At 35.4% G+C, this 13,015-nt stretch overlaps 1 protein-coding gene across 4 annotated transcripts in view; it reads right to left on the reverse strand.

Annotated features, from left to right (window-relative positions):
• Positions 1-2,835: 2,835 nt before the first annotated feature.
• LOC140837994 (uncharacterized) overlaps positions 2,836-13,015 on the reverse strand; it is a 31,537-nt gene continuing 21,357 nt past the window's right edge. Inside the window, exons 1-6 of one of the 4 annotated variants that reach the window (XM_073204087.1) lie at positions 5,270-5,435; positions 4,924-4,967; positions 4,490-4,645; positions 4,243-4,401; positions 3,477-3,568; positions 2,836-3,127 (exon numbers count right to left, since the gene is read on the reverse strand). In XM_073204087.1, coding sequence (XP_073060188.1) covers positions 3,055-3,127; positions 3,477-3,568; positions 4,243-4,401; positions 4,490-4,645; positions 4,924-4,967; positions 5,270-5,420 — 675 coding nt within the window. In that variant the 5' untranslated portion in view covers positions 5,421-5,435 and the 3' untranslated portion in view covers positions 2,836-3,054. Of the gene's footprint in view, positions 3,128-3,464; positions 3,569-4,242; positions 4,402-4,489; positions 4,646-4,923; positions 4,968-5,269; positions 5,436-13,015 lie in introns of those variants that run through there. The other 3 variants (XM_073204081.1, XM_073204098.1, XR_012119521.1) reach the window with 3 other exon arrangements.

A 13,015-nucleotide genomic window follows, 5' to 3' on the forward strand; every position in this document is an offset into this window, starting at 1 on the left:
TATATTTAGTCTATCGCATGATAGCAGAGCCAGAGTTTGAGTCTAGGGCAGAACCGCCGAGTCTTTCTCAGAACCGATAAGACTCTAGACTTACGGTGTATCGATGCGCTTAAATGTAGATCGACGTTTAATGTAGAAACTCGATACAGCATACCGAAGTCTAAATTAGATTGGGATCCCTAGATTAGAAATCAGAGCAGATTAGAGAACAAGCCATTAATTCATGTAGTCAGATTAGATACATGCATTGATGTTTATTTATGCTTTTATATGATTGCATGATTACATTGTTTATACTGGGATTTTATTCTCACCGGAGTTATCCGGCTGTTGTCGTGTTTTGTATGTGTGCATGACGACAGGTGGGACAGGTCCAGGGTCACAGAGATGAAGATCGAGATTAGATTGGAGGCCACGGACTTGGACTAGAGTTAGGGTTTTGAACACTTGCTTTTTAGTTGTTAAACCCTAGTTGAGACAGATTGTATATAGTACGAGACGCGTACTTTATTTTATACTGAGATGTATATATGTTTTATTTCACTACGTTCCGCATTTTAAAAAGAAAATTTTTAGACCCTATTTTATAATTGATTAATTAGTCCCAATGACAATTAAAAAGATGATTAGCGTCCGGGTCCCCACACAACTCTCTTCTATTAAAATTTTTCCGGTTGCATTTTAAAATTATGTATAATTTAGTTATATTTTATATTTTTAATATTATTATATTATAAAATTAGTAAAATGAATACTAAAAATAAAGTAATAATAAATATAAATTGTTGATGTTTGAAAAAAAATTTCTAATATTATTTTATTATAAAATTTGTAATATGAATACTAAAAATAAAGTAATAATAAATATAAATTGATGTTTGAAAAAAAATTTCAAAGTCTGTATTTTAAACGTAATTATATTATATTATTTAAATATGAGAATGAGTTAATATTAGCGGTTTTTTTTACAGTTTAATGTTTTAATTATAATAATGTAATAAAATAAAGTGAAGAAAAAAATAATTGTAAAATTAATGTATCACGCGTACTTGGTAAGCGTTACATGTATTTACCATTTTTTTAAAAAAACAATATAAATGATTCTTTATAATTATTTCAAAGTTGCACACCTCGATAGTACATATATTAAATTAATATTGTTAATAATAATAATAAGAATAATAATATTAATTTATTTTTATTCAATGGTATATTTTGAATTAATTTAATTAAAACTTTTATTTTAGTAATTAAATTAAGTTTTAAGGTAAAAGTTTTTTTATCACGTGCTTATGTATAAAAACACTTTTGAAAAAAATAACTTTATTTTGTAATTTTTTCATTTGTTTATGTTTATTATGTTTTTTCTCTTTTAAAATTTATTGATACTCTAAATTGTTAAATTTTTTAACATAAGAAATTGATATATTTTTAAATTATAATCACACGTGTTTAAAATTTTAAATTCTTAATATAAGCCACAATTTTTTTATTATTATTATAAAAACAAAATTGGTATTATTAAATATAAATTTTAATTAAATTGATTTGATAATATAAATAATAATAATAATAATAATAATAATAAAAAACTTGTAAGTGACTCTTGAAATTTTAGGTTTGAGTTGCCTACACTTAATTGCATGTAATTGTATATTGTTATAGTTTTGGTATTATTATTACATTAAGCAAATACTAATAAGATTAATTGATTCAATAACATTTTTAAATAATATATGAAACTAATTAATATTAAGTATAAAAAATACTAATTTTAACTAATATTAATCAAAGAATATTAGTCTGAATTATTATTGTACCGTATCATCATATAATTAACTAAAGAATTAATTAAAATTTAAAGAAATATAATATTCTTATTATAATTAGCTTGTGTAAAATTTGAGTGTATATTAAAAAAAGTATAGATATTAAAATTAATCTTATTTATATAAAACTATATTTAATTCTGTTTATTGCAAAATATGATTAACAAATATGGTAAAAGTCATTTAAAAAAATGATTATTATATCTTATCTAAATATGATATTCTAAAATTATTATTGTTTGTTAAATATTTCACAGTATAAGTGCTCGCAAAAGTTTAAAAAAATGCTTATGTATTTTCTCTAATTAAATAAAATGTAATAATGTTTTTGAAAAACATCGAAAACATTGAAAACATGATTATAATTTTCTCGGACGAATAATTGCGCCACCGAAATTTCGTGAATTAGATGTAGAAGAGAGTTGCGAATGGGAATTGGATGGAGAGGGGTTCCGCCGAATGAGCTGAATTTAAGGAGAACTGAATCCGTGAACATGAGTCACGGATCCTGACTTCTTTTTTTTATTTTTAAATTTTTTTTTAAAAAAGTAGAATCCGGAGCCGTGTTTCACCGATTGTACTATTTCCATAAAACTTTCTGTATTGCAATATTTTAATAAACTTGTTTTAAATTTATATTATTTTTTTAAAAAAGCCTGAAAATAATCTATTAAAAATATGAAAAAATCTTGAAGTACATGTTTGGTAACATGTGGCTTAAATTGATGATTGATTGAATTCTAACGATAACGTACAGACCGACAGACGTATTAGTTTGAAGAATATTAAAAATGAACAACTTTTCGTTCGTTAATTTCAAGTTTGAAGATGGTGAAAGAAGATACTACCGACATGAAGAAGGAAAAACCTCACTAAAAGGACATTTCAGTACAATGATGCTTGAATGTTGTTTTTAATTAAATAAATACAATCTATTTAAAATTATATAATATTGTTTAAAATAGTGAATTATGTTTATTCATAGCCAAGCCAACTTTCAGACAGATTTAAAATATAAGCAACACACTGCCCATAATATAACACAAATTTCATAATAAAGTTTCCAGTTCGAACTCAGTACTACAAGAACACTGAAGTAGAAATTAACATGGTGCATTCATAGCCATTCACTCCCAACTCTTGTAAATTATCAACACCCTTGAAAACCACGGGAATTTGGAGTCATAATTTGTTAGTCCAACCACCACCATGACGTGCAGCTGAGTTAATACTTCTCATCTTCTGAATCATCCTCATCATCCTCGTCCTCAGAGCAGACATCGGGGGCATTTAGATACCTTGTACATTTGACCAAAAAAAAAACCAATAAGAGAAGACAACACCAAAAAAATGTAAACATGTTTCATTTTAAAAAGAGATTTTAAACATGCAAACATTCATCCAACATCTGAGCTCGCGCACTACCGAGGCACTTCACCTAAGTAAAATAACTAGCCAGCACAATCACAATCCCCATCACTGAAATTTGCAAACACGACACAGCTTTTAAGATTATTACCAACTGTGGTCAACGCATCCCTAGCAACGACTAGAATGTACGACTTTCCAATTCACACAAACTTAAAGCAAGAATGTATAAATTCCCATCCAATGACAAAAGAATAAAAGACTTACACATCACGGTACCATTCGTAAAAAGGGTCATCTGTCCCAATTGGAGATGGACCAGGTACACCATCTACGTGGCCAGCTGGAATCGTAATTTCACAATCGCCATCCTAAAAAGTAAAAACGATAACAGATTAACTTCTAAACTTCATATGCCAATAAAAAGATAAATAAAGATAAAAAGTAAGCCTTTTGAGGATGCATTTATATTCCTCTTTCGCCTATTCAAGCCCTACTCCAAAATTATGGCGAAAGATATTAGTTTCAAACTTGGTCGCAGGCTCCACTTATGCTTAGGGCGAAGCCTCGCTCTAGCATCAGACAACATCAATCCGTAGCGAAGAGAATCTTCACATATTTAATCAAAAGCACCCTGCCAAATCACCCGGCCACAAGAATACCACCACATTTTAAAAGAATATTTAGATAGTATTGACCTACATATTCCTGCTTTGTCATCTATGTCAACTCTCTGCAGTTTCATCTCTTATAGTTAATTGCTTGAACATGTGATTTATAAATTCACAGAGCTCTCGTTCAATTAACAAAAGTAACGAGCACCTGTTTTGAAGAGCTAAAAAATTAGTTAAATCCAAATCCATAATGAACACAGGGTTTTATTTCATTCGATCTTTGTTCGAATTTCGTGCCTGACACTAGTGGCACCGGAGATTGGTATTTCAAGATTGTAAACCAGGAAATTTCGGCCATCGCCATCAACACAAGACATATCATTGAACATTCAAATAAACCAGGAACAATGATAAAATGGCGAGGATGGTACCTTGATCTCACATAGCAATACTTTACCCTCACAATAAACACCTCGAAAAAGACGGCGCTCGTCATTTTCGTCCCTCTTTGCCCAAAATGTCATGCAGAACATAGCACCACCAGATACACGGTTAACCTTGACAACCTTATCGAGAACGAAATTCTTTCGCTGTAACCAACCAAAAAAATACACAAACAAAACCATTACCAGTATTAAGCAAACAAGGCTATTAACAACATCAAATAATTTCTCTAACTTTTTTCTTATTGTAGAAGTTTAAGGCAGTTTCCGCTTTGTCCTTGATATGAGCTAAACCACCGACATGAAACCTCGTCCTCCCTCCACCGCATATAGCTTTTCTTGGATTTTCACAGCATATAGATTTTCTTGGATCAAAATATTTATCACATAACTGTCAACAAATTTAAACAAAGTTTAGTTTCCGACATTCATGTCTAAAGATGGGGTGTGCGTGTAAATTAAAGATAATACTGAGTGTTAAGCACAAATAACTGTCAAATACTAATACAGTAAAAGACTCGAGTGTAAACTATTGTATATACTCATAGTAGAGTAAAAGAGTACGATGAATTCTTCTTTCCCAAATTCTGTGCATGTGCATCTTCACCGGGAAAGCTAAAAGATCCAAAGGATCGAATCACATGGATTAGAAAGCAACGAACAACTTACATCACGTAGCCTTGAGTCTGAAAACGTTCCCATTGGATGAAGCCCTGCAAAATTAGGAACCCATTAATTTGAATCCACTCTCTTTGATTCTCCACGCTTTATATGCACACAAATCAAATTTTTTTGTTGGGGCCCTAGGTTTCGTAAGGAAATTTGGATGGAAAAAGTTTTCAAACATTTACAAAAGCAAATTGAACACATCAGAAACTCAAATTGTATGTTATATTCTATCCTTTCGGAATCAATTGTCAACCCACGGCTAGCGTAGCATAAATTCAACACAGAGTGGGTTGAAAAAAAAGAAACAAAAATAAAACAAAGAAGGAGAAGAAAACCAAACATTTACCGCCAACTATTACCGGATTTGGCCTGCTAAGGGGAAATACGAAGAGATCGAAGGGGAAATACGATCCCGATGGAAGCCCTAATCCTCCACGCGTTCTGTTCTCCAAGTTATTTAATAGAAGACGTGGGCCGGATTTGGGGCAATGGGCCATAACAGAGACTCGCTATTAATATTTATTTTTATTTTTTATGCAAACCTAAATTCATTATATTATCTATTTTTTTTAAAAAAAAAAATAGATTCATTTGTATTATTTATTTGTATAAATATTGCACTGATATACAAGAAGGGTCAAGTCTCGGTTTCCCTAATTCCTCACAGGCGACAAACAATGCACTGATATCCATTTCTAAGTTGGTATATGTTTCTTCCATTTAAGCTTTTGCATCACATAATTGAATTCCTTGGGTGTAACTAAAACCCTAAATGAGATGAAGAGATATCCACGTGGAAGACATATAATGGGGAAACCTGATGGTTTTGGGGATTCTGGTTAATTGTGAAGAACCTAAAGGGGGGTGAATAGGTTCTTTAAGGCCCTTTAGCGTTTTAAAACGAGTTTGCAAAAATTGCAAGCGGAAGACTTGAGGGACAATCACAAATACGATAAATGAATGCGTAAAGTAAAGAGGGATAGAGATGTTTATGGAAGTTCGACGAAGAATCGTCTACGTCTCCCCTTCTCGATGAGGATCGAGGTATCTCTATAACGACTTGGCTTTAGGAGCTCCAAGCTAGCTTTTACAACCACGCCTCGATGCGTCTACTTGGCCTTGAGGGCTCCAAGGATAGCCACGAACTTTACAACCCACTCAAGAGTATTACTTTCACTCTTTTTCTACAACTCTTTTGATATTACAACTCTTTTAATCAACGCACACAAGAGATAGTAGAAAGCTTTGTAAGAGACAAGAGAGAATGAAGTGGGATGATGAGAATGCATCCTCAAAGGCCTATTTATACTAGTCTTGGACGCCAAGGTTCGGATCTTCTGTTTATACTTTGGAACGTCCGATGTGATTGAAATCAATTTGCGTAATTCTGGAATGACTTCGGATCTTCCGTTCTTGACTTCGTAGGGTCCGAACATATGCTTCGGAAGGACCGATCAAACTTCGTTTCTTCCGAACAGTTCTTTTAGACAGTGATGAACAACTTCGGAAGGTCCGAACTCCAGTTCGTACCGTCCGAACATTCCCGCGTTTCCGGAGATTTGAAATCTTCAACACTTCGTAGCTTCCGATCATGTCCATCGTAGCGTCCGAAATCTACTCAATCAACGGTCAGATCAAATTTTCTCCGGATTGAAGTGATTTGATTGCTTGTGTTCGGAACGTCCGATCCAGTCTTCGGAACGTCCGAACTTGCTCCTCGCAGCTTCCGAACAGCTTCTATTTTGCTTCTGATTTGCACAATTTCGGAACGTCCGAACCAAATTTCGGATCTTCCGAACGTAACCTTGTTCTTAATTTCCTGCATGCCTCAATATAAAACATTAGTACATTTTTAACCCAAGTTTTGGTATCATCAAAACAAAAACTTTGGGATATGTTACAGCATTAAAAACATTAATCTCATCCTCGAGATTTATATGCGTTTAAGGCGTAACAATCTCCCCCTTTTTGATGATCACAAAACTTGGTTAAAAATTGAGAAACAATAATCAACATAATCTAAATGTTATTAAATAACTCCCCTTAATCAAATAACAAGTCTAAGAGGTTGAATTAAGGCGAATTTATTTAATAACCATTTAATAGCAATTTTAACCAAATAAATTCTCCCCCTTTTTGCGATAATAAAAAAGACATAAGCATAAAGAGAGACAAATAAACAGGTAAAATATCCATTAATAAATGCAAGATGAGGAACAGTGATTCCGAAGTAGCCAAGATGAGGAACACCTAAAATTTAAAATATTTAGCACATAAATGAATGTTGAGCCATAATTATGGATAAATACAATTAATTTGTATTATCCGACATTATAATGCTCACATTAATAATACTCCCCCTCAATTTAACAAATATGTACGAGAGTATTTGACTAATGTTTACAACTCAATCATGCCAAGTTCACCACGCAAACGAGTAAAAGTAGATTCATCTAGTGGTTTTGTAAAAATATCAGCAACTTGATTCTTGGTGTCAACATAGTGAAGTTCAACATCATTTTGCTCAATGTGATCACGAATAAAATGATGTCGAATGTCAATATGTTTTGTACGAGAATGTTGAACTGGATTCTTTGTTAGACATATGGTGCTTGTATTATCACAAAAGATTGGAATTTTTGAAAAAGTAACACCATAGTCGAGTAATTGATACTTCATCCAAAGAATTTGTGCACAACAACTACCGACAGCCATATACTCGGCCTCGGTCGTTGAAAGTGCAACACAGTTTTGCTTTTTAGAAAACCATGACACCAAGCAATTTCCCAAAAAGAAACAAGTACCACTAGTGCTCTTTCTATCCACCTTAGATCCTCCAAAGTCGGCATCACAGTAAGCTTTTAAATCAAAAAATGAGTTCTTAGAATACCATAATCCGAGATTTGGAGTATTTGAAAGACATTTGAAAATGCGTTTTAAGGCGAATAAGTGTGATTCCTTTGGACATGATTGAAATCGTGCACACAAGCAAACACTAAACATAATGTCAGGTCTACTAGCAGTCGCATAGAGTAGGGAGCCAATCATGCTACGAAATAACTTTTGGTCAACAGGTTTACCTCCCTCATCTTTGTCGAGTCTGACTGTCGTGCTCATAGGTGTGGATGAGGCTTTGGAAGACTCTATCCCAAACTTTTTGAGCATCTCCTTGATGTACTTCCCTTGGTTGACAAAGAAACCATCCTTGCATTGCTTGATTTGGAGACCAAGGAAGTAGTTGAGCTCGCCCATCATGCTCATCTCAAAGTGATCATGCATAAGCTTAGAAAAATCTCTACACAAGTGTTCATTAGTAGCACCAAAAATAATATCATCTACATATATTTGTACTATCAGCAAATCATTATCTTTAGTCAAGGTAAACAAGGTAATATCAACTTTACCCCTACAAAAACCATTAGACAGCAGGAAAGTAGACAATTTCTCATACCAAGCTCTAGGAGCTTGTTTCAAACCATACAAAGCCTTATCAAGTTTATACACATAATCAGATAAGTGCACATCTTCAAAACCAACAGGTTGCTCAACATACACTTCTTCTTTCAAATCACCATTAAGAAAAGCACTTTTAACATCCATTTGAAACAATTTAAAGTCTCTAGAGCAAGCAAAAGCAAGTAGCATGCGAATGGATTCTAGTATAGCAACAGGAGCATAAGTCTCATCATAATCAATTCCCTCTTCTTGACTATATCCTTTAGCTACTAGCCTAGCTTTATTTCTAGTGATTGTACCATGATCATCTAACTTGTTCCTAAATACCCATTTAGTTCCTATGACAGGTCTATCAGTGGATCTAGGTACAAGATTCCAAACTTTATTCCTTCTAAATTCATTTAGTTCATCTTGCATAGCAATAATCCAAGAATCATCAAGTAAAGCTTCTTCTATGTTCTTAAGCTCTATGTGAGAAAGAAAAGCAAGATAATTGCACATATTAGAAGAGCGAGTAGATACTCCCTTCGATGGGCTACCAATGATGAGGTCCATGGGATGATCCTTGTGCGTAGTCCACTCCTTCGGAAGAGGTGCGTCCTCTTGATCTTTAGGAACATCATCTAGGCTTGTGGACTCCAACTTTTCGCCAAGGATATCTATATCATCATCATCAGAAACAACAGGTCTAGGCAAGCAAGGGTTAGTTTCATCAAATATGACATGAATAGATTCTTCAACTAGTAAAGTGCGTTTATTAAAGACTCTATATGCTTTGCTAGAAGTAGAGTAACCAAGAAAGATACCTTTGTCCGATTTAGCATCGAACTTACCCAGGTTGTCCTTACCATTGTTGTGGATGAAGCATTTTGATCCAAAAGCGCGGAAGTAAGAAATGTTAGGCTTTCTCCCTCTCCATAGTTCGTATGGAGTTTTCTTGAGAATTGACCTTATTGATACGCGATTGATGATGTAACAAGCAGAACTCATCGCTTCAGCCCAAAAATATTTTGGTAGAGAATGCTCACATAGCATGGTCCTTGCAATCTCTACTAGGGTCCTATTCTTCCTCTCAACGACATCGTTTTGTTGAGGAGTTCTAGGACAAGAAAAGTTGTGACCAATGCCTTTGCTTTGACAAAAAATTGAAAAATTTTCATTTTGAAATTCCGTTCCGTGGTCACTACGGATTTGTTTGATCAAAAGATTTGTCTCATTTTCAACCTTTTTGACAAAAATTTTGAAATGATCAAAGGCATCACTTTTGTGGGCTAAAAACAATGTCCAAGTAAAACGTGAAAAATCATCCACAATGACAAAAGCATAGGATTTACCTCCTAGACTAGTTGTCCTCGAGGGACCACATAAATCTAGGTGAAGTAATTCAAGGGGCATAGAAGTGGATACAAAATTTTTATTTTTGAAAGATTCCTTTGTGTGTTTACCAAGTTGACAAGCATCACAAAAAGAATCTAATTTTAAATTCAGCTTTGGCATTCCGGAAACTAGGTCAAGTTTTAAAAGTTTTTCTATGGTGCTCATCCCAACATGACCAAGTCGTCTATGCCAAAGACTGTTGTCATCAACATTTAATGTTACAAGGCTTTTTATTTTTGAAAAAGATGAAGTCAAATCGACCTTGTAAACATTTTCACTTCTATAACCTTTGAAACTAATGGATTTGTCAGTTGTGAGTGATACAGTGCAATCGTGTGGTGTGAATTTGACTTCATAACCCCTATCGCACAATTGACTAATGCTTAGGAGGTTATGTTTAAGTCCTTTCACAAGAAGTACATCATCAATACTAGTAGAGTTAGATATACCTATTGAGCCGATGCCTTCTATGATCCCTTTGCTGTTGTCTCCAAAGGTCACCGATCCCTTTTCTTTTGGTCGAATGGATTGTAGCAGCTTCTTTTCTCCCGTCATGTGTCGAGAGCATCCACTGTCAAGATACCAAGTGCTCGATGACTTGTCTCCCCTTTGTCCCTATAAGATTGAGATACAATTTGATAGTTGGTACCCGTTTCTTTGGGTCCTTTGAGGTTAGTAGTAGTTGGGGATTTGGGGATCCATTTTCAATAACTATTCTTATTGTGTTGGTGTCTAAGTTTCTTGCATTTAGGTCTTATGTGGCCTATCTTACAACAGTAAGTGCATGTTGGTGGTGTTCTTAGTTTTGCCTTTGCGATAAGACTAGTGAAGTTGACTGATTTCTTTTCATATCCTAGACCTCCTTTGTCGAAGTTACACCTTTGCATGCTTAAGAGGTTTTCTAGTTTACCGCTACTCACATTGAAATTGTTGAAGGCTTTCTCTAAGTCTCTTAGGTTTGTCTTGAGCCTAGTGTTGTCATGCATCCTAGCTTCTAGTTCAGTTTTAAGTTGTTTATTCTCATTTCTAAGTGACTTAGCCTTATTGTACATACTAGTGTAAGCGGAGAGTAATTCATCGTAAGAGGGTACCTCGTCGTCATCCGAGTCGGTCAGATGATCTTCCTTCGCCATGAAGCATAGGGCAGACTCCTCTTCGTTGTCACTGTCGCTCCACGTGGCTAGAAGGGACTTCTTCTTGTCTTTGCCGGCCTTCTTCTTGGAGGGACATTCGTTTGCATAGTGACCTTTTTGTTGACAGTTGTAGCAGGTCACTTCCTTCTCAATCTTTTTGTCTTTCTTGTTGAAGTTGGAACTCCGCATGAATCTTTTGAACTTTCTAGTGAGGAGTGCCATTTCTTCATCGTTGCTATCTTCAAGTTGACTGGTCAAGGCGATCCCTTTCGCCTTTACTTTGTCGTCATCTTTCTTTGTCTCCTTCCGGGTAGATACTTCAAGTTCATGGGTCTTTAGGGTCCCATGAAGTTGATCAAGGTCGTAGGATGCCGCATCTCCCTTGTTGGATTCAATGATAGCCGTGCGCTTTGCATCCCATTCCGCCGGTAGTGCTCGAAGGGCTCTCCTCCACACTTGTTTAGTTGGGTAGTTCTCACCAAGTTGGGCAAGCTCATTGATGATTTGGGTGAGCCGCCGGAACATGGTGTCGATATCCTCCTTGGGTTCCATCTCAAAGGTCTCGTACTTGAGTTGGAGAAGATCTATCTTCGTTTCTTTGACTTGATTTGTTCCCTCGTGGCAAATCTCCAATTTGTCCCAAATCTCTTTGGCGGAGGTGCAAGCCGAGATTCGGTTGTATTCATTCATATCTAGGGAACAATGAATAATATTCATAGCTTTAGCATTTTGAGAGATAAGTTTCATATCGTCCTTGGTGAGGTCATCCATTCCCTTAGAAATTTCCTTATCATCCACCGTTTTCATGGGGATATAGGGACCTTTCACCGATATTTTCCAAAGGTCGTAATCGACAGATTGGATGTATAGAGATATTCTATTCTTCCAATATCCGTAATTAGTACCATTGAAAAGAGGGGGACGATTTGTGGATTGTCCTTGGGCATACTCGCTTGCTAGATTGGTCATTTAAAAGATTTTGAAAAACTTGGCTCTGATACCACTTGAAGAACCTAAAGGGGGGGTGAATAGGTTCTTCAAGGCCCTTTAGCGTTTTAAAACGAGTTTGCAAAAATTGCAAGCGGAAGACTTGAGGGACAATCACAAATACTATAAATGAATGCGTAAAGTAAGTGCGTAAAATAAATGCGTAAAGTAAAGAGGGATAGAGATGTTTATGGAAGTTCGACGAAGAATCGTCTACGTCTCCCCTTCTCGATGAGGATCGAGGTATCACTATAACGACTTGGCTTTAGGAGCTCCAAGCTAGCTTTTACAACCACGCCTCGATGCGTCTACTTGGCCTTGAGGGCTCCAAGGATAGCCACGAACTTTACAACCCACTCGAGAGTATTACTTTCACTCTTTTTCTACAACTCTTTTGATATTACAACTCTTTTAATCAACGCACACAAGAGATAGTAGAAAGCTTTGTAAGAGACAAGAGAGAATGAAGTGGGATGATGAGAATGCATCCTCAAAGGCCTATTTATACTAGTCTTGGACGCCAAGGTTCGGATCTTCTGTTTATACTTTGGAACGTCCGATGTGATTGAAATCAATTTGCGTAATTCTGGAATGACTTCGGATCTTCCGTTCTTGACTTCGTAGGGTCCGAACATATGCTTCGGAAGGACCGATCAAACTTCGTTTCTTCCGAACAGTTCTTTTAGACAGTGATGAACAACTTCGGAAGGTCCGAACTCCAGTTCGTACCGTCCGAACATTCCCGCGTTTCCGGAGATTTGAAATCTTCAACACTTCGTAGCTTCCGATCATGTCCATCGTAGCGTCCGAAATCTACTCAATCAACAGTCAGATCAAATTTTCTCCGGATTGAAGTGATTTGATTGCTTGTGTTCGGAACGTCCGATCCAGTCTTCGGAACGTCCGAACTTGCTCCTCGCAGCTTCCGAACAGCTTCTATTTTGCTTCTGATTTGCACAATTTCGGAACGTCCGAACCAAATTTCGGATCTTCCGAACGTAACCTTGTTCTTAATTTCCTGCATGCCTCAATATAAAACATTAGTACATTTTTAACCCAAGTTTTGGTATCATCAAAACAAAAACTTTGGGATATGTTACAGCATTAAAAACATTAATCTCATCCTCGAGATTTATATG

The sequence above is a fragment of the Primulina eburnea genome, chromosome 1 (assembly GCF_022965805.1).
Source record: "Primulina eburnea isolate SZY01 chromosome 1, ASM2296580v1, whole genome shotgun sequence".
Lineage (NCBI taxonomy): Eukaryota > Viridiplantae > Streptophyta > Magnoliopsida > Lamiales > Gesneriaceae > Primulina > Primulina eburnea.